At 40.4% G+C, this 22142-nt stretch overlaps 1 protein-coding gene across 2 annotated transcripts in view; it reads left to right on the top strand.

Moving 5' to 3' along the window:
* Nucleotides 1-21787, top strand: part of CORO2A (coronin 2A) — a 109062-nt gene extending 87275 nt beyond the window's left edge. For both annotated transcript variants that reach the window (XM_069962130.1, XM_069962132.1), the window contains exons 6-12: nt 4897-5013; nt 6586-6690; nt 6764-6860; nt 11431-11543; nt 11712-11802; nt 16810-17087; nt 20867-21787. In XM_069962130.1, coding sequence (XP_069818231.1) covers nt 4897-5013; nt 6586-6690; nt 6764-6860; nt 11431-11543; nt 11712-11802; nt 16810-17087; nt 20867-20995 — 930 coding nt within the window. In that variant the 3' untranslated portion in view covers nt 20996-21787. The remainder of the gene's footprint in view (nt 1-4896; nt 5014-6585; nt 6691-6763; nt 6861-11430; nt 11544-11711; nt 11803-16809; nt 17088-20866) is intronic.
* The last annotated feature ends 355 nt before the right edge of the window (nt 21788-22142 follow it).

Below are 22142 nucleotides of genomic sequence, written 5' to 3'. Positions count from 1 at the left end.
ATGGCAAATTAGTGTTGGTGGGGGGTAATAGCTTGCAGACTTCACCAAGTTTATCTGTCTTTATGAAATATATTATCAGTGTATAAATTATGAATTCCCATTTGAAAGAATATATTAAATGTAAATAAAAAATCATAATTAATGCCAAAATGTCAGTGTTTAGTTTGTAGAAAAAGACAAAAAGGGAACCTAAAAGCAGGTTAGAAGACCCTACAGTGCATGGGATACTGGGGATGAAGGTAATTTTTCTTATCTTCATTCTTATTCCTGTTTTCAAATCTTTAATAAATATGCAAATAATGTTGTTTGGTGCACTAGGGGTAATGAAGAGGTAGTGCTTTGCGATGCTTCTATATTTTTAACCTCAGATTGTGCCCTCTGTTTTTGTGTTCTTTTTTTTTTTTATTAGATACATTTCCCTACTGAACCTTATATAGCCATTTAACATATGTAAAGGCTTCATGTGCCCCCTTTCCTTTTCTACCTCCATACTATACAGATTTAGCATACTGGTTATTAAAAAAAAATTGTGACATATCAAAACGAGCAGGGAATATTGCACTGCACTACCCGCTGTCAAACATCTCCATCCTGGTAGCCTCATATAAAAGAGCTGCCTGGACAGAAATCTTTGGGAGCTGAAGAGTACAATGCACTACTGCGCACTTATTCTGACTCATTCTCCTGATCATTAGTGGTCTCAGCAGTGAGACCCCAACCAATCAAAAATTTTGACATGTCCGTGTGACAGTGCCCATTTAAGTCTTTCCTGATACTCTTTATGGCTCACACCCTCCACCATTTTTGTAGCCTGTTTATGGCTTATTCTGTTTTATTAATATCTTTTTGTAAGTGAGGTCTCCAGAACTGGACACAGTATTCAAAATGTGGTCTCTGTAGAACGCTGTACAGCAGTATCACCCCCCTCTTATTATTGGTTATACCTTTAGCTATATGGCCCAACATTCCACTTCTGTACCCTGCTACATAGTCATTGAGGTCACAGTGGCATGGATTCTGCTACAAATACCAGGGCTTCACAGCAGTTGGGCCCCATCTCTGAGCCATTGAGAGTGCCCAACTGCCGTGAAGCCCCGCCTAGGTGACACTCTCCATCAAGTTTTATACAGGTATATATCAAATGTGCTGCATTTAAGGGTCCATTTACACAGAAAGATTATCTGACAGATTATCTGCCAAAGATTTGAAGCCAAAGCCAGGAATGGATTTGAAAAGAGGAGAAATCTCAGGCTTTCCATTATGACCTGATCTCTGTTTATAGTCTGTTCCTGGCTTTGGCTTCAAATCTTTGGCAGATAATCTGTCAGATAATCTTTCTGTGTAAATGGACCCTAAGCTTGTGGATGGTACGGGGAATAGCAAATTGAGTAAGGGGGTTTAGAGTACCACAATATATAATCTAAAATAAAGTAATCAAGGAAAATTCTTCTTTTATTTTATAATTTAGTTGAAAAAAATGATATCTGTATGTACCTGATATAATAATATACCTAATTGGCCACCACTGATACTATTCAACAGACATGCAGACACTATATAAGGGTCTCTGCTAACCACCAGATGGGGCTGCCCTATAGTCACTAGAAGAATTGAAAATCTTAATAGGAATGGTTGACTAAATGAGGCTTAAAACATAACCTTTAATAGCTCGCTAAAATCTTAACACTACTTATATCAATAAATAGAAAATCAGAAAATGTACGTGACAAAACACTGTGATAACTAACTCCCACGTCCAAACAGAGTATAGTAGATATAAATGGACCTAAAAGCAAGATGGTAACAACAAGTGTGGGTGGGGGTAGTGCACTCTGTACTACAGAGAGATGATCTAGCCCTGCCTTTTGGGGTGGTCACCTCCTTAGCAGGGTGGCCCCAACCACGATGGCGGTCCCTACTCTCAAATAAGTGCGCGGGAGAAAAAAATAAACACCAAGGGCCACATGTATCATCCGGCGAACGGATGATTTTCGGCGGAAAGTGCCGATTTGCGTATTTTTTTATACGCAAATGGCCGATTTGCGAATAAAATATTCGCAAATCGTCACTTTCCGCCGAGTACGCCAGGGGGCGGAAAGGGGGCGGAAAAGGGGCGGAACGGAGGGCGCGGACTCAGAGTCCGCGCGATTTACCATCCGTTCCGCCAAAATGTACGCCGAAAACCTACTCCAGTCCTCAGCTGGCGTAGGTTTTCGGCGGTGCGCAACGGCGCGCACAGGATTTATGTAGAGGCAGTCCGCCTCTACATAAATCTCCGTAGCGCCGGAGCTGCGGGGGCATTTTTACGTCCGGCGTAAAAAACGCCGGACTTAATAAATGCCTCCCCATGTGTCCCTACAAAAATATATACCCAAAAACTAATAAAAGGAAAAAAAACGTGTACACTCCATAAATTATGTACAATAATGATCAACAGATATAATTATATATAAATATTCCTACGCGTTTCCCCCGTCTGTTTGCTACGGGTTCATCAGGGAATCAACAAGCAATGATCATTTAATATTTAAAAAAGATAAACAGCAATCTGCACCACTATAAGATAAGAACACACAATGGCTACTGCTATATAACAACTTATAGTATGGTTATCTCTCCCCTGTGGTTAAGGTGTTAGAAACATACCTATAATGCCAGAATCATATATGGAGAAACCACAGCAGTATATTATTCAACTAGTAAAATGTAACCCACAAATGTTTCGCAAATAGAAAACACTGCAGTATGAAGTTAGATCTAGACAACAATGCATCCTAGACCAGATATGGATATAAAGGAGCAATATACTCATCTAGAAAAAGATGGCCAGGAAACGGGTCCACGGATACATATATGTGGGGGGCAGCCTCTTAGTACACCCCACATCGGGAACGCTGGTTAGGGGTGTCTATCTTTCACCCGACCGTGGCCATACATCGCTTTATGCACGCGGGGCATATGTATCCGTGGACCCGTTTCCTGGCCATCTTTTTCTAGATGAGTATATTGCTCCTTTATATCCATATCTGGTCTAGGATGCATTGTTGTCTAGATCCAACTTCATACTGCAGTGTTTTCTATTTGCGAAACATTTGTGGGTTACATTTTACTAGTTGAATAATATACTGCTGTGGTTTCTCCATATATGATTCTGGCATTATAGGTATGTTTCTAACACCTTAACCACAGGGGAGAGATAACCATACTATAAGTTGTTATATAGCAGTAGCCATTGTGTGTTCTTATCTTATAGTGGTGCAGATTGCTGTTTATCTTTTTTAAATATTAAATGATCATTGCTTGTTGATTCCCTGATGAACCCGTAGCAAACAGACGGGGGAAACGCGTAGGAATATTTATATATAATTATATCTGTTGATCATTATTGTACATAATTTATGGAGTGTACACGTTTTTTTTCCTTTTATTAGTTTTTGGGTATATATTTTTGTAGGGACACATGGTGTTTATTTTTTTCTCCCGCGCACTTATTTGAGAGTAGGGACCGCCATCGTGGTTGGGGCCACCCTGCTAAGGAGGTGACCACCCCAAAAGGCAGGGCTAGATCATCTCTCTGTAGTACAGAGTGCACTACCCCCACCCACACTTGTTGTTACCATCTTGCTTTTAGGTCCATTTATATCTACTATACTCTGTTTGGACGTGGGAGTTAGTTATCACAGTGTTTTGTCACGTACATTTTCTGATTTTCTATTTATTGATATAAGTAGTGTTAAGATTTTAGCGAGCTATTAAAGGTTATGTTTTAAGCCTCATTTAGTCAACCATTCCTATTAAGATTTTCACCACTGATACTAGTTGTATTCATAAATCCTACCACTATGTAAAGTTACCCTGATGTCTGTACAATAAATGACTGCATGAAATCCTAAAAGCCCTATAACACAGATCGATTATCTGCCAAATTGTGCAGACATCTCCCTGTGTAATAGAGACAGTGATCAGCAGTGATTAGATGATGACCATGCAGCCCTGACTGCACCATTATTGAGCCTTTATGTAATAGGAAAGCGCCGATCTAGTAGATCGCTGATCGTTTGCAGCGCGGGTCAGGCCGTCTAATACGGCCTTAAAGGAGAAGTAAAGGGGGAGGCAAAAAAATTATTTCGAGACAGGGTGGGGGGAACATAAAAAAGAGGTCATATTCACCTGTCCTGGTGCCCGTGCAGTGCTGTCTCCCGCTGCTGAACCCCAGCCGGCTGTCTTCTTAGCTCCCCTTTGGCTACGTCACTGATTGGCTGAGCGGGCTAAATCTTACCCGCTTGTAATGTTTCAGCCGGGTTGTGACAAATCCGGGAGAAGATGACACCATTCAGGGTATGGGAGACTGGTCATGCGGCACAATGTGGCTACGGGGACAGGTAAGCTTAGGGTCTTTTTTTACTCCATCCATCCCCACCCCTCCTACTCCTTTAAGAGTTTTAGTTTAAAGGCAGTGCAGTGATTTACACTGGCAGCTACCTATACTAACAAATAATCTGGCACTCTGATAAAGGAGAAATGTATTCAGATGCCTGTCTTTCATCAGACCCAGGGCTTTGAATGCACCAGCCATGTGTAGGCAGCAAAGAGATGGCTGCATGTGGCCACATCGTCCATAATCCCTGCTATTCTGTAAATATTATGGCTACTTCTAAATATGGTAAAGCCAGTCAGCAAATAATTATGTGCAAATTTTCCTGTCTTTATGTTGAGACACCTAACCTCAGATTTAATTTTCAGATGCAATTTAATTTCCACATCAGTGGCATTGTATAATAACAAGACAATTATGTCTGTATTATATTGCTGTTGTATTTTATTTGTAGTATTATTTGTGCTCTTGCCCAGGGTGATATCATTGTTGTTATTATTATTTATGTGTTGCTTTTACAGGAATCTGATGGCAAGAATCACAAAGCCAGCAAAGTTTTGTTTCTGGGAAACATGAGAAAACTGGCCTCAACAGGGACATCTCGGTGGAATAACAGACAAGTTGCCCTCTGGGATCAAGTATGTGTTATTATGTATTTCCCACGTGATGAAAGACTAGCATTTTGAGCTGCTATAGGGCCAGAATAACATGACACAACAGCTAAATACATTCTTAGATGTGTAAACACCTCTAAGATTTATAACATACTGAAGTCTGAGGCCTATCCAAAAGCATTAAAGGGAATCTAGCATCCGGTTACATAGATTAAACCTGCAGTAGTAGTAACCTGTAGTGGACATTTTAAATAAAGGTATGATTGTACTCTCTGTCCTCTGCCCTGTTAGAATCTATCAGCAGGTTACATCAGCCTAACCTTCTGCTAGATTGCCTTTAGGGTGGAACTCTGTGCTGTATACTGTAGAATGATATTAACAGTGACATATTTAGTACTTAAGTTTTTCTATAAAACTCACAGCCACCGCTTCAGCCCCTATTACACGGGGTGCTACTGAGGAGCAAACGAGCGATGTCAGCGCTCGTTGCCCCTTCGTCCCTGCTTGCTGGCGCCGCTATTACGCGTGTCGGCAGCAAGCGGGTGAGAGCCGAGGGGGCCGCAGAGAGGTGCGGGGAGCTGCGGGGTGGGGGCTGCCCCCCTAGATTGTCCGGGCAACCCATAGAGGAAAGACAGACGACAGCAACGATCAGCCGACATCGTTCATCAAAATGTCTTCTTCATCATGCTGATATGTGGTGGCAACCATTTTTTATGCAGTGACCCCCTATCCTGTACAGTGAGCTATAGAAGAAAATGTATACCTCTGGGTATGGTGGTTTTTTTTTACACCATAGCCAATAGCTATGGAAAATAATTGTGCTGTATACCTCTATATAGACTAAATGCTGTTTGAACAGAATAACTATAACTGCAAAGATTGCAGCACCGGAGACCTCTAGTGGTGTCAGATCATTATAACTAGCTTTGTAGCTTGATGTATAGCAGTTAGTTAATACGGGTTTGTAGCTACATCTTGTATGTCACCTAGCAAATACATCTAGAGCAGAGTCATGTGTAAACATTTAGGCTAGCGGTTCACACACACTAAAATAAAAGCAAAATGCTGAATTCACTGGTTAGACTGTTCAGTACTGCTCTGTATGCTCTGCAACAGCATCTTAGGGTTTGTTACAGAGAGGTAGGAAAGCAGTATTATAGCAATGACAACAGAAGAAACCTCCAGCTTCAAACGGATAAAACAAATCCTTTATTATTTCATTCTTATTAAAACAAAGCATTATCCCCTGTGTTCTGGTGTATGTAGTGTATTGGAGCTATTATACACTCTGCAGTTGAGCTTGGGGAAACTTGACACAGAAGTGGAGCCTGCAGAGAGGCTGTGGGCCGGGGGATGCTATACCATATACTAGTGATAAAATGGTCAGATATAGTACACAGGACAGCACATCCTGAAACTGAAGTGACAGGTACACTGCCAGCTTAAAAACCAAATATACACAGTTGGAAATTCGTTTATAGGCCAACTAAAATGTATTATTTTGTATATGTCTATTGCTAAATAAAATACCATGTGCAGTGTAAAATTGTGTCTGTGTTCCAAACTGCATAAAGTACATTTGTTTTTAAATTTCAGGATGACCTATCCGTGCCTTCACATCAAGAGGACTTAGATGGTTCCTCAGGTGTACTTTTCCCCTTTTTTGATAGTGACACAAATATGCTGTATTTAGTGGGCAAGGTAAGTGTTTGTATCTGCTTTACACCAAAAGATAAAACTACACAGTGATCTAAACTATTTTACTTTTCCACAGGGAGAAGGGAATATCAGATACTATGAAGTTAATCTTCAAAAGCCTTACATGCAATACTTGAATGAATATCGGTCTTTATTACCTCAAAAAGGAATAGGTAAGCTTTTAGTGTTATGTAAGGAAAGAGATGAGCAACCTCAAGCCCTATGGAGTCCTGGAAAACATGGGCACAGCCATAGGCTATGTTCCCACACAGTATTTTGCTCAGTATTTTGCAATCAAAATCTGGAGTGGATTGAAAACATAGAAAGGCTATGTTCACACACTGTTGAAATTGAGTGGATGTCCATAATTTAATGGCAAATAAGGACTGTTATTTGAAAAGAACGGTTTTAAAATAATGTCTATTATTTGCCATCAAATGGCGGCCATCCACTCAATTTCAACAGTGTGTGAACATAGCCTTTCTGTGTTTCCAATTCACTCCTTGTTTTGGTTGCAAAATACTGAGCGAAATACTGTTGGGAACATAGCCTATAGCTTTGTCCATGTCTTCCAGGCAACCTTGGGGCTGCATTGAACATCTTCAGCCACCTATAATCAAATGCATAGAGTTCAGGTTTAGAAAAACATGAGCATGCTTGAGGTTCGCTCATCTCTAGTAAGGGGCATTTATCTCAAAGCAAGACTTTATCAAGTTTAAGGTGTATGGTAATTCATATACAACTAGACATAAACTTAGAAGATATGGTCAAAGACACTGTATACATACAGTAAATATTACTGCTATACAGTACCTTTAAATAACACAGTTATGCTGTGTTAAAGAATAATGCCACCAAAGGGTGCAAAAAGAAAATCACACAGCACCATCGGAGATCCTTCATTAATCAAACCACCATAGCCAAAATAATTGCCAGAATGTGGTGGTCTTATGTGTGATGGGTAGAGTGGTAAAAAGGTTTAACCCCTAGACAAGTACAATGCATGTTTTCACATTCTAGCTGTGATGTCTTGTGCAACTAGAACAAAAATATATCTTCACTTAAAGGAGTATACCACTTTGGGGCATATCCACAGCATATGTGTCCTCTAGATGTGGGTCCTACCTCTGGGCCCCATACCTATCTTTAGATTTAGGGCTCCCTGCGGTTGTATGTCATGGAGCAGGAACAGATAGCTGCCCATGACATTTTCTTCATAGATCTTTAACCACTAGTCACTAAAACTCTCTGTCATTTTACCCTTCACTTCTAGTGACCATACTTTGTAACATAAACATCATGAACTCATATATTAATGCATTTATGTCAGAGAATATATGTTGTGTGAAATCCATATAAATCCAATTATTAACTCTTATTCCTACTATTAACACTTCTATACATGCTTTTCACTAAAGGGTAGAACAAGGTGCGCATATTCCAGCATTTTACAAGTGCTCATATATACAGTGTATGTGTGTGTGTGTATATATATATATATATATATATATATATATATATATTTAACAAAATACAAAAATATAATAATAATGCACCAAAAATGAGTTGTTGGAATTGGATGAAACATTATATTTGTGATTATAATAATGATATATGTAAGTGATTACTATATTAGAGTAAAAAGGATATATTTATTAGGGGGAAACTGTACAATTGACAGGAGACACTAGTACCTTGTTGGCCTGCCTTTAGCCTGATTGACAATAAATCAGGTGAGTAGATGGAGCAAGGATGTGGTGTAGTCTCGTAGAAACATTACTGGCAAATACAAAGCCAAATGAAAGCAGGCAGGCGGGGTGCAGAAAGGCATTGAAGAGGCACAAAAAATCTTCACCCGAGATTTTTGCGCAATTCCTGTGACAGGTGCAGGTTCGGCACGCTGTAGCATCTCTTCCACCTAAATCCAGCCGGGTAATTGGGTAAATTTGTATGCCAGCCTTAATAAATTTCCCCCATAGTCTTATCATAGAGCATGCTGAGTTTTCATTATGTGTGCATTGTTTGTTTTTTTTCTCAATGAGTATGGTAGTGTACAAAAGTGAGTATGCTTTCAAATTTGTTTTTCAAAAGTGTTAATTTTTTTTTTCAATTAAAGGGAAAGTCCGGGTAGAGGTAAAAAAGAAACTTCTGCAGATGCATAACGCATTACTTACCTGTCTATCCCAGTTTTGAAACTGCAAAAAATCCATTTGTTTGTTGTTTTTTTTTGCTCTGTATTGTGTTTCTGTCTTTCCTGGTTTAGCATTTCCCAGAATGCAATGCTTTCCCTCAGCTGACCATCACAGCCCCCACCCATTACAATCAGAAAAATTAGTGTAGCACCTGCTTTTGGCCATTCAGAGATGGTGAATCAGTCAGGGGATTGGTGGATCCAGCAACACCTCCTGTGACATCACGCCCTGCCCCCTGTATGCATCATCAGCAAACACACACAATGTGAGACAGAGGCATGGAAGATTTGTCTCCTAGGGGGGATAGCAGCAGGAGACAATGTGGATCCGCACAGAGGCCATTTTTTTTCACTTCCTGGATTTCTATCAGCTACCAGTGTGGCAGAACTGTACAGATACAGTAATTACATTGTATAGACACGTCTATATAACTTTTAATGTACTTTTAATAGAAAACACGTTTTTTATCCGGAGTTCCCCTTTAAGAATGCAAAGGGAATGAACACAAGAAAAATCTAACCAACATCAATATTTGGTGTTGCCACCCTTTGTCTTGAGAACATCATTAACTTTTCTCGGTACACTTGCACACAGTTTTTGAAGGAACTTGGCAGGGAGGCTGTTCCAAACATCCTGGACAAGTAACCACAGCTCTTCTGTGGATACAATCCCAGACAAGCTCAATGATGTTGAGATGAAGGCTCTGTGAGGGCCATATCATCACTAGTTCTTCTTTATACCAAAGATAGATCTCAGTGACTTGTCTTTAGGTTTGGAGCATTGTCCTGCTGCAGGATAAACATTTAGAGGCATTTTTTACATTTTTCTCCACCTAAAACATTTGCACTGTACTGTATATATGTGTATCTGTACATATACCGTATGTATACAATCAGCAGACTACCTCCTTACAGAGCCTGAAAGACTGGAATTTTTTTTTTGCTGTAAGCGTATTTACAGAATATTAGCATAACAAGAACCTATTAAGTTTAACCTATTACCCTACTATGTTGATCCAGAGAAAGGCAAAAAAACCCTCACGAGGCAAATGCTAGTTGTCCAAATAATGGCAACACATGAAATTTAGTACCCATAACTTGAAATATATTTTTTAAGAAAAGCATCTAGACCTCCCTTGAACTTATTCAATGAATCGGCCATGACATTAACATGTGGCAGAGAGTTTTATAGTCTTACTGCTCTTACAGTAAAAAATCCCATTCTGTGATAATGGTGAAACTTTGTTTTCTCTAGACATAGAGGATGTTCCCTTGTCATAGTTACAGACCTAGGAGTAAAAGGATCACCTGAAGTGTCCCTGCCCAGTCACAGAGACTGAAATACAGGGGGAGGAAAGAAAACCTCCACCCCAAAAAGGAGAGATGATCAAAGAAATTAGTACTCACCATTGGTATCACCATAAGCCAAAGGAATTTAAGACAGAATGTTCTGTAAAATTAGATTGATGTTGCAATGCTTGCTATGGCCTACCAAGTATATTTGGAATCCATAAAACACTAATACCAAATGCAGTGTCACTGTATTTTTGTTGAGCTTTCTGTGTAAGAGTAAATGTGGCGGAATTCCATGGCAGGAGTGAAGGTGCACAAGCCCTCTCATAGACAGGCTAGGCCACACTGAGGCAGGCGGGAACTCTACGCAGTGGAATTCCACCACATTTACTCAGTGTAAACATACCCTAAATGTAAGCAAGGTGGTATGTGCATAAAAAAGCAACAAAAAAAAACCTTGCAGTATGTCTCATTACATGCAGTATATTGGACTAATATATTGGACTTGGCTATGTTCACACAACGTAAGTTGGTGCCGATTTGCAATAATGGCTGTGATTAATACAAACCTTACGTTGTACTGCAGTCAGAGGGAATCCCGTCCGGAGCGTATACTATGCGGCCGCATGAAAAACCGACATGTTAGTATTATGTGGCCGCTATTCATTGAATAGTGGCCGCACAAACCTGACAGGTCACAAGGTGGAAAATGCGGCTCCGGACGCACTCTCGATTGTGATCAAAGGTGAATGCGCCCGTCTCCCAATTCAATAGAATTTAAGTTTATCTGGGTGGTACTGCAGTATCTGATGTTCTGTTATACGGCCGGGTCACAGAACAGCCGGTGTCTTACATAGTGTGAACCCGGCCTTAGAGCTCAGGGGCCCAGATCTACTAATTTTTAGATGCTGGAGGCTTTGACTGGACAGTGTACAAATGTATCAGAGGTATCTGATATGATGTTTAATAAATCTGGTGATTGTCTCATAGGCCACCCCTTTGTCTCAAGAGGTGCATAAAAATCATTTCCATTGCTGTTTGCCAGAGTTCTATTTGTAGCTGCAGAAGTAAATCTGGGCCAGTGTGCTTAAATGAAAACTTGTGATTGAAAACCCAATTCAGAACTAAGCACCTGCAGTACATGCGCTTTCCAGTTCTGGTTTGGACACTGTATTATAAGCCACAGTGCCTTTTACTAGTAATGTGTTTGAACTCGGAAATATTTAGTTCTAATGTAACATGTTCTGTTTATTTAATAGGTGTTATGCCAAAAAGGGGTGTTGATGTGTCTTCGTGTGAAGTGTTTAGATTCTTCAAGCTGGTCACAATTAAAGGATTAATAGAGCCAGTTTCAATGATTGTGCCTAGAAGGGTAAGAGCAATTTCCCTTTTTGTATACTGCACTAAGGCTGGCTGTAAATACAGACATGATTTTTGTATACCTTGTCTAACACTATTTTCCCTTACAAATATATTTCACTGCTATCAAACATACTAATGTGGCTTTTAACTCTGCATCCTCTTTCTTTGTGCCTTACAGTCGGAATCGTACCAGGAGGACATTTACCCAATGACAGCTGGAACACAGCCAGCCCTTACTGCACATGAATGGCTGAGTGGAATTAATAGAGGTCAGACAGGGATATCTTCAAAGACATTGCTTTGCTGTTATCGGAGCACTTACTTGATTTCATTTTTGGTGCTTTTTTGTTTAAATGTCTGTGTAAAAGGTTGACTCTCTGAGCATTTATCAGAGAGAATATAAAACCAAGTGCGTATATAAAACTGGTCTGCGCTTTGAAACCCAGATGTAGCTCAAATTATACAAAGGACTTCTAGATGGAATGGAACTAAGCAGTGTGGAATGCTTAAAAGAGCTATAATGTTTAATATTTAAATACACCATCACCCAGTGAACAGCCAAGCCTGGCAGCTAAAGCAACTGTCTGATGCTCCCCTCCCCTTTTTATAGCATCAATCAGAATGTGCTGTGTAATAATTTATAAGAATACTTCCTTACAAGGCCTTTCATGCTTGGATATCAGTGACTTTAGTAAAAACCATGAATGCAAATACAGTATACAGAGCGTTCATAGATAAATACAATGTGCAATATTGACTTAAAGGAGTGAAAAACAGTTTAGCAAAATTGAATACCTGCAAGCAAGGGTTTACCTACAGTTGGTTTTGCCATAGTTACTTTATGTATCAAAGTATAAAGAAAAAAATAAATATATATATATATATATATATATATATATATATATATATATATATATACAGTGGTGCCTTGGATTAGGAGCATAATTCGTTCCGGGACCGTGCTTGTAATCCAAATCCACTCTTAAACCGAAGCAAATTTTCCCATTAAAAATCATAGAAATGCAGACAATTGGTTCCCCACCCCAAAAATAATGATTTATTATTCTGAACAACATGTAAAACAAATGAGACAAACATTCAGAAACAGCAGAATATGTGATATTATAAGTTACTGTACAGTAATGGAGAGGATGGGAAACACAAGGGCTGACAGAGACTTTACAGTGAGTAGCAGCGCTGCTTTAGAATAGACATCAGGGGAACCTCAGTATGTAATTTTGCTGGGACCAACGCTTTAGCAGCCCAGCAGTTCCCAACACAGCCATTGGTGGAAACAGAAAGGCAGTTTCACCCCTTATTGCCGCTACTCAGTGTAAAAGTTTATTAAAAAAAAAAGTATACATTTTCTTTTAAAACAAAGTTATATTACAAAGTCTCTCAGTTCAAGTTTGGCTCTACTAGGCATTGCTCCCACCTAGCCAGAATCCTGCTCCACACTGATGAGGGGCAACACCCCGAAACAGCTGTCTGTGGATGGTTACCTAGCCTTGGTTTATCCCTTGTCATTACACTGACTTATAGGGCCACTTAATATGGTGGATTTGGTGGTTTCCTAACAGGAGCTGCCACTTGGCTGGGTCCTTCCCGGAGGGATATCTGGCTAGTCCTGTGTTTTGAGACTCTTCAATGAGGCTCCAAGGACTCCTCTTTTGCATTCTCATTTCAAGTTGTCCCTGAACTAATGAGTGGAGAATAACCACTATGATGCCTCCCATATGCTACCCACATGAAAGACATTATAGAGCAATACTGAACAGTATAAGCTGTTAATCCAGCACAGGGGTGTGATATATTAACTTATTGATTTAAGAAAATATAAGTGTTGCTTCTATTAAAATGATGTGCAGCCAAAGTGTTGCATATATTCCATGTGTTCTTCTCAGCAGCCAGTGTCTCCCCATTGCAATTGTTAAGCATACTAACAGTCTTTATATTTATGATGCTGATAGCTTGTGTCAGACACACTCACTGAAAATAATGGGTTGTGAACAAATCTGAATGAGGAAGAATTTTGTTTGGTGTGTTTTATATTTTAAGATTTAGTTGTGCCATAGATATTCAACACATACCTTATCCATTATATCCATCCGCAACTACTTAGCATAAATGTCTACAGTGGACTTTCAAGTGACATGTGCCCTTCAGATGTATCTTTCATTTGATCTTTTATGAATTCAACAAGCCTAAATCCCTAGCGATCATTTAATATACTGACTGTCATGACATCAGCCATGTGAGATGAAACCTCTTGAGTTTTATTGCATAGAGTTATAGTGTAATAGTCGGTAGTGTGTCCATAACGCTTTTATTTTTATCCACACATAGAAAGTTATTTTTACCACACTCGCATTTTGGCTATTAAAGTATAAATATTTTGTGACTGTAGTAGTCAACTTATCTTTGTTAGAAGTACAGATTTTGGCAGGTTTTTTTAGATTAGTCTAATTTAGTTTAATTTCCCAGGTTTAGGCATTTCCTTTGCATTAATGTTGTGTTCTTGCAGCGATTTTGATCCTATTTTGCTATGACTTGCACAATCCCAGCAGATAACACAATTTTTGCAGCAATTCTGTCATCAGTAGGATTAATTTGAAAGTACTTTTCCTTGATGCTGATGTACCTAAAAATAAAAACCTTACAGGGAGACTTGGCTCTTATTTATTAATGTATTTATGAAGGCGATACATCACTCCTCTTAGCATATCCAAAGGGGCATGAGACTTTAGAGTAGAAGTGGATGGATTTGAATTCAGGATCCCAGCACATGAGCACTCCCTCTGAGCAGCCTATTACTTCCAGGCATCCTGGACTCCATTTCCACCTAGCTCTCTTTATCCTTTTCTTGCGCTTCTGAAGTGTGTCACTATACTTATTCTAGATGTGTTTACAGACGACTAGATTGTCAAAGCTGTCTAGTGTGGGCACCTGTTGTAGGTTGAATTTCTTTAATCCCTTCCCCGTTGGAGGATTATTAGCAAATTTCTAACTCCTCACATTCTCTTATATTTTTCCATTAATGAGTCATATAAGGGCTTGTTTTTGCGGGACCAATAGTTCATTTAAAAGACACCTTTCATTTTATCATAGTGCAAAACAAACAAACAAAAAAAAATAACGAATTTATTGGCTTAAATCTGAAAACAAAAGGCTGCAGTTTTAAGGAATTGTCATCATCATTCTGTGATCTGTAGTTTTTATTGGTACCAGATTGGGGTAGATGGGACTTTGTTTGCTTTTTATTCTATTTTATTTAACAAATAATATGGTCAAACATTAGCAATTCTGATGTTTGGTATTATTTTTCATTAAGGCCGATCACCGTGCTAGATCAACAATATTTTACTTTAATAGCTCAGACAATTCTTCACACAGTTATACCAAATATGTTTTGGCGTTTTTTTGTTTTGTTTACATTTTTTATTTGAAAAATTAGAAAAGGAGGGTGATTTGAGCTTTTATTAGTGAAGTTTTTTTAATACTTTTAAACACATATTTTCTCACATTTTTACCTCCCCTAGGGTACTGTAATAAGCAATCATTAGATTGTTATACTGACCAATGATATGCTACTGCATGCTCCGCTGCTATAGTCTGCCTCAGGCAGACTTAAGGTCCCTTTACTTGACCTGATAGTCGATTGTGTACAGCTGCAAATGAGCACTGATCAGCCAGATTGGCAATCGCTTGCAGTGCCTTTATAAGGCATGATTAATTGCGGTGCCTGGGACATTAACCTGCATTATCAACTTCACATCTCCTGTATAGACAGAGCGATGTATGACTGATAACAATGATTTTTACAGCCACACAAAAGATCAAATCAGCCAAAGAGCAGGCATTTGCTTGTCAGCTGATCTCTGGCACTTTTTCATGGGTCAATTATAGACTGATTTAGCATTCCTAGGAATACTTGTTAGTGATATGAGGCCCATGTAAAAGTGCAGACACCTCTTTCAACACCACTCTTTCATTATTTTAACACCCGTTTTAGAGAACGGACTTTAAAATAACAATGTCGGAATACAGTGGGCAGCATTACATTGAATTCAATGCAATGCCGCTGCTGCAGAAAAGATTGGCACCCCTGCAATGTAACTAAGAGGTGCTGACTGGTGGTCAAAGCAGCCCAAGGCCTCTCCTAGGCCTTACGACCTGCCATGAAATCTCTGCTGATAGTCTGCCTGTTGTGGAGTTTACAAGCAGAGCACCGAGCTAACAAATCAGTATAAGACTATGTTACCAGACTATTATCAATAGACGACTGCCTTTTCCCAATAAAATCCCGTAGTGGGAACATAGTATTATACAAATGTACAGTATTAGCACTGAACTGTTATGAGCAATCAAATGGTTGCCTATAATAGGTGACTTTGGGGGATTAGGGGAACTGTAAAGTAAAATAAATAAAATAATTCCTTTATTAAAAATTGAAAGCACCCCCTTTTCCCATTTTTTAAATAAAAATTGTAAACATTGTAAAATTGTAAGCATTTTTTCTACATTCTGGGAGCACAGATGAATATATAAAAGGTACCATGTGTCTTCCTGACCTAAAAGCTATCTAACAGTGTCAGCAGTTTGGAACGTGAATTACAGCTGACTGTTTTCCTTTAGGGTGCGTTCACACCTACCGCATCCGCAGCTTATTTTTCCGCGGAAATCCGCAGGTCTGGTAGTGCAGATTTCAACCTGCGAGAAATCCGCGTATGTGTGCGTTTTGCGGTTTTTCCGCAGCAAGTTTATCGCAACTGAAATGTCAGTTTAGAATGAGAGACATTTTAAACTGACATTTCAGTTGCGATAAACTTGCTGCGGAAAAACCGCAAAACGCACACATACGCGGATTTCTCGCAGGTTGAAATCTGCACTACCAGACCTGCGGATTTCCGCAGAAAAATAAGCTGCGGATGCGGTAGGTGTGAACGCACCCTTAAACAGTTTTGGAGTCCCCAACATCATACTGTAATTAGAGATGAGCTAACATCAAGCATGTCCGGGTCTGCTCTGCATGTCATTACTGGTGGCTGAAGAAGCCTATGGCTGTATCCATATTTTTCAGGCAGTCTCAGGGCTGCATCTAACTTCTTCAGCCAGGGGTTATCAAATGCAAAGTGCTCAGGCTCTGTAACTAGTGAGTTTTCTTTTCTTAGCATTCTAATGGGTGATGAGAGTATTTGTTCATAAAGCATATTGTTTTGTGGTATGTGTTTCAAACAGGCTACTCTATTCATCAAATGGTTTTCATTTATACTCAGGTCCTATTTTGATATCATTAAAACCTGGATCAAAATCATCCCAATATTATAGCGTTCCCTCTGGTGAGGAAGAGAAGCTGCTTGCTAAAGAGCCAAAGAAAATAAATGAAGAAAAGCCTCCTACAAAGACATTATGGGAAATAGAATATAGAACAGAAATCATAAGGGAAGACAGAGGAAGGAGGAAAATCACAGGAAATTCACAAGAAACTAGAAACTCACTAATCTCCAATGGATTGGACTTGTTTGAATGTCCACCACCTAAGACAGAAAATGAGGTATAGTAGATGTGGACCTCAGAAATTTTTATTTGTTTGGATGTGAATTTTACACAAGGAATTCTGTATACAGTCATTGCCAAAAGTTTTGAGAATGACACAAATATTATATTTTCACATGATCTGCTGCCCTCTGGTTTTTATGTGTGTTTGTCAGATGTTTTTATCACATACAGAAATATAATTGCAATCACATTATGAGTAACAAAAGCTTATATTGACAGTTAGAATGAGTTAATGCAGCAAGTCAATATTTGCAGTATTGACCCTTCTTCTTCAGGACCTCTGCAATTCTCCCTGGCATACTCTCAATCAACATCTGGACCAAATCCTGACTGATAGCAGTCCATTCTTGCACAATCAATGCTTGCATTTTGTCAGAATTTGTTGGTTTTTGTTAGTCCACCCGTCTCTTGATGATTGACCACAAGTTCTCAATGGGATTAGGATCTGGGGAGTTTCCAGACCATGGACCCAAAATCTCTATGTTTTGTTCCATTTAGTTATCACATTTGCTTTATGGCAAGGTGCTCCATCATGCTGGAAAAGGCATTGTTGATCGCCAAACTGCTCTTGGACGGTTGGGAGAAGTTGCTCTTGGACATTCTGGTACCATTCTTTATTCATGGCTGTGTTTTTAGGCAAGACAGTGAGAAAGCTGATTCCCTTGGCTGAGAAGAAACCCCACATAATGGGATTGGTTTCAGGATGCTTTACAGTTGGCATGAGACAAGACTAGTGGTAGCGCTCACCTCGTCTTCTCTGAAAAAGATGTTTTCAAGATGTCCCAAACAATTGGAAAGGGGATTCATCAGAGAAAATGACTTAACCCCAGTCCTCGGCAGTCCACTCCTTGTACCTTTGCAGAATGTCAGTCTGTCCCTGATGTTTTTTCTCTCCTTGAGACCAGGCCTTGCTCCAAGAGTCTCCGCCTCACAGTGCGTGCAGATGCACTCACACCTGCCTGCTGCCATTCCTGAGCAAGCTCTGCACTGCTGGTAGCCCGATCCCGTAGCTAAGACACTTTTAAGAGACGGTCCTGGCGCTTGCTGGTCTTTCTTGGGCTCCCTGGAGCCTTTTTGCCAACAATGGAACCTCTCTCCTTGAAGTTCTTGATACTGCGATAGATTGTTGACTGAGGTGCAATCTTTCTAGCTGCGATACTCTTCCCTGTTAGGCCATTTTTGTGCAGTGCAATGATGACATCATATGTTTCTTTAGAGATACCATGGTTAACAGAAGAGAAACAAGCACAAGCCTCCTTTTAAAGTGTCCAGCGGTGTAATTCTTACTTAATCATGACAGATTGATCTCCATCCCTGTCCTCATCAACACCCACACTTGTGTTAATGGGGCAATCACTGAAACAATGTTAGCTGGTCCTTTTAAAGGGAACCATTCACCCCGTGGCCCCCGTTAGAAACAGACATACAGTGACATAAAGGTCAATATACTTACCACATCGCTCCCGGTCCCGTCCCGGATCTCGTTGTTGACACGGAGAAATCGCCGATTCTTCTTCTCGCGCCCATTATGGTAATGAGCGCCGCCGGCCCGAAGTCCAGCCTTCTCCCCGCCTCCGACACTTGATTGACGCCGGGTCTTCTTCCTCCTCGTCTTCTTTCTTCTCGCCGGATCCCGCGCAGGCGCCGTGACGGTCGTTTTCGGCGCATGCGCAGTTCACAATTGAAGCCGCTCTGCAGCTCCACTGTTTACTGCGCGTGCGCCGATTGGCTCGAACACGCATCCTGTTTACCGCGCAGGCGCAGAAGAGGTGACGAGACCATCGCAGCGGCGCCTGCGCGGGAATTCGGCAGAAGACTGAAGACTGAAGACGTCAATCAAGTTCCAGGAGGCGTGGATGGGCGGCGACGAGAAGAGGACCTCATGAATAAGTTGGACTCGTCCGTCGTTTCCTATGGACGTTGGACTCATCTCAGCTCATTACCATAATGGGCGGGAGAAGAAGAATCAGCGATTTCTCCGTGTCAACAACGAGATCCGGGACGGGACCGGGAGCGATATGGTAAGTATATTGACCTTTATGTCACTGTATGTCTGTTTCTAATGGGGGCCACGGGGTGAATGGTTCCCTTTAAGGCAGGCCTGCAATGATATTGAAATGTGTTTTAGGGGATAAAGTTCATTTTCTAGGCAAATATTGACTTTGCAAGTAATTGCTGTTAAGCTGATCACTCTTTATAACATTCTGGAGTATATGCATATTGCCAAATTTAAAAACTGAAGCAGTAGACTTTGTAAAAATTAATATTTGTATCATTCTCAAAACTTTTCGCCATGACTGTAAGTTCACACTTAGGGGTTAAAGGGCTGCTCTGGCAAATATATTTTCCTTTCAAATCAGCTGGTTTCAGAAAAGTATAGATTTGTAATTTACTTCTATTTAAAAAGTCTCAAGTCTTAACATACTTATCAGCTGCTGTATGCCTTGCAGGAAATGGTGTCGTCTTGCCAGTGTGACACAGTGCCCTCTGCTGCCACCTCTTTCGGAGACAGAAACTGTCCAGAGCAGTAGCAAATCCCCATAGAAAACCTCTCCTTCTCTGGACAATTCCCGATTGGGACAGAGATGTCAGCAGAGAGCACCATGTCAGACTGAAAAGAAAACACCACTTCCTGCAGGACATACAGCAGCTGATAAGTATGCAAGTCCCCATACACTTTGTATTTATGTCTGACAAAGGCTATGTTCACACGTAGCAAAAGTAGTGGAATTCTGCCAGCCTCCCTGTCATAATGACAGTCTATGGGAGGCTCACGTGCCTTCTCTCCCCACACTGAAGAATGAACATGTTCATTCTTTAGCACGGAGAGACGAGCAGGAATTCTCCGCTGCGGAATTCCTCCACTTTTGATACGTGTGAACGTAGCTAAACCCACCACAGTCTGCAGGTTTGGCCGTTAAGATAAAGTGTATGGGGCCTCTTGGGGTTGGTCGAGATGGAATTTTACTGCCTGACCCCTTTGTTCTTGAAAAGATAAGCCACCACCAGAGCTGTCAGGCTGCTGCATACCCTTCCCAATAGAAAACACAGAAACATGTAACTGACAGCTGTACAAAAGTGTATTGAAAGTGTATTGACACCTTTAGGTTTCTCACTTTTCCAACAACAGCATCCTCATCTTTTTTTAATGCTCCCTAGGATGTCCCACACAGTAACAGTGCCCCTGCACCCACTTCAGTTCAGCCTGTATACAAGGAAATTTCTTGTATACAGGTATCTAAAAATGTACAACAATAAACGCCTGAGACACCAATTGCTTTTATAAATGCACCTTTTTGAAAAGTTTTGCAAGCATTATATTCCGATATAGACTTTGTAGACAGTATTCCACATGTGGTCTGCCTAATAATGTGTACAAAGGCAAAGCTATGTTCTTGCCATGTGCATCTATGCTCCTTTTGTTACATCTCATTTTAAGGGCTTTGGCAGCAGCTACCTGGCACTGGTTGTTTAAGGTCAATTTACTGTCCACCAATATTCTAGACTTTATTTGGTGTTTTATCATTTAGTACATGATTGTATTTTTTTTTCCTCTACCCAAGTTCATAAAAATGTTATAGGCCACAGGGAGATTAATTTATACTGGCACATATCATAGTGTTGGTGCAGCAGTATTTTATAGTAGTTCGCCTTGTGCTACATACAGTATATCAACATTGTGACTGATAATGTGACTGATAATAGAAGGTGCCACCCATATGGATTATATACAGTTAGAAAAAGTACTATCACTATATCTCTTTTTTTTTGCAGTTGTTGCAGATGTTCTACAAGCAGCAGGAAGAAATCCGCAGGTTACGTGATCAGTTGAGTCAAAGGGATATACAAATCCGGCAACTCGAGTTAGAAATAAAAAATGTTCGAAACAGTTCAGTGTATTAATTCAGGTCTTCTCAATGTACAGCCTACAGAATGTGATGCTGAAGAATCCCTCCAGGAAACCATTACAATTCCTTATTTTTATGTACAAAGAAAAAAAAATCAATGACCAATGTAGCAGTGCTACAGTGTGCCCATGATAGTTATCATTTATTGCACATATTTTAATGTTATATACAGTAATAGCTAGTTGTCCCTAGAGGAGCAGGGCCCATTCATCAAAGGCTCTATATATGTTATGATATAATATTTAAAAATAAGAAAGTGATCATGTTCCTGGTGGTGTGTACTATTACACACAGCAATGGCCAGCAGACCGTCACTATCACCATCAGCCAACATCATGCATGTCGGCTGATAACTGCCTTTCAACATGAGCTATTATATGCAATGATTATCTGCTGAAGTTATAATACGGCCGATAATCGTTTGACGTAATAGGGCCCTTAAGGCCGATAATTGTCCCGTGTAATAGAAGGCAATGATCAGCCGACATGAACAATGTTGGCTGATCGTTGCTGTCGTTCATCTTTCAACATGTTGAAAGACAAATTACTGTGATAGCAGCGATCTGCTGCCGTCGCTCTGTGGAAGAGGAGCCGTGGTAGCAGACCAACACTATCCTCTATGGGCTGCCTCCCCGCAGCCCCCCGTGCACTCACCCTCTCGGTGCCACCAGGTGTAATAGAGGCGGCAGGGAACAAGGAGTTAAAGTGACACTGTCACCTCCTTATGCAATTCTGAAATCTCTACACAGGTGTAAAGGGTAAATTTAGCAGTTTTCATACCTTATTTTATATCATACATCATGGTGCTTGTTCAAGTAAAAAGTGATCTTTTATCAACTGCAGATTGTGTTAAGTGGGCGTGGCCTCACGGCATTAGCGCCACTTAGCCCCACCCACAACGTCACAGTTGGCCCCGCACCCCTCGCCGGCCATTGGAACAGGCTGGGCGAAAGGTCTAGACTCCACCCCCTTTACGTCGGCCAACCAATAACCGTTAAGGGGGCGGGACCAACGGTGCCGTTGTGGACGGGGCTAAGTGGCGCTAATGCCTCTAGGCCACGCCCACTTAATACAATCTGCAGTTGATAAAAGAACACTTTTTACTTGAACAAGCACCATGACGTATGATATGAAATAAGGTA

Source organism: Dendropsophus ebraccatus, chromosome 3 (assembly GCF_027789765.1).
Source record: "Dendropsophus ebraccatus isolate aDenEbr1 chromosome 3, aDenEbr1.pat, whole genome shotgun sequence".
Lineage (NCBI taxonomy): Eukaryota > Metazoa > Chordata > Amphibia > Anura > Hylidae > Dendropsophus > Dendropsophus ebraccatus.
Note: the sequence above shows the minus strand (reverse complement) of the source record. Positions and strands in the feature narration are given on the sequence as shown.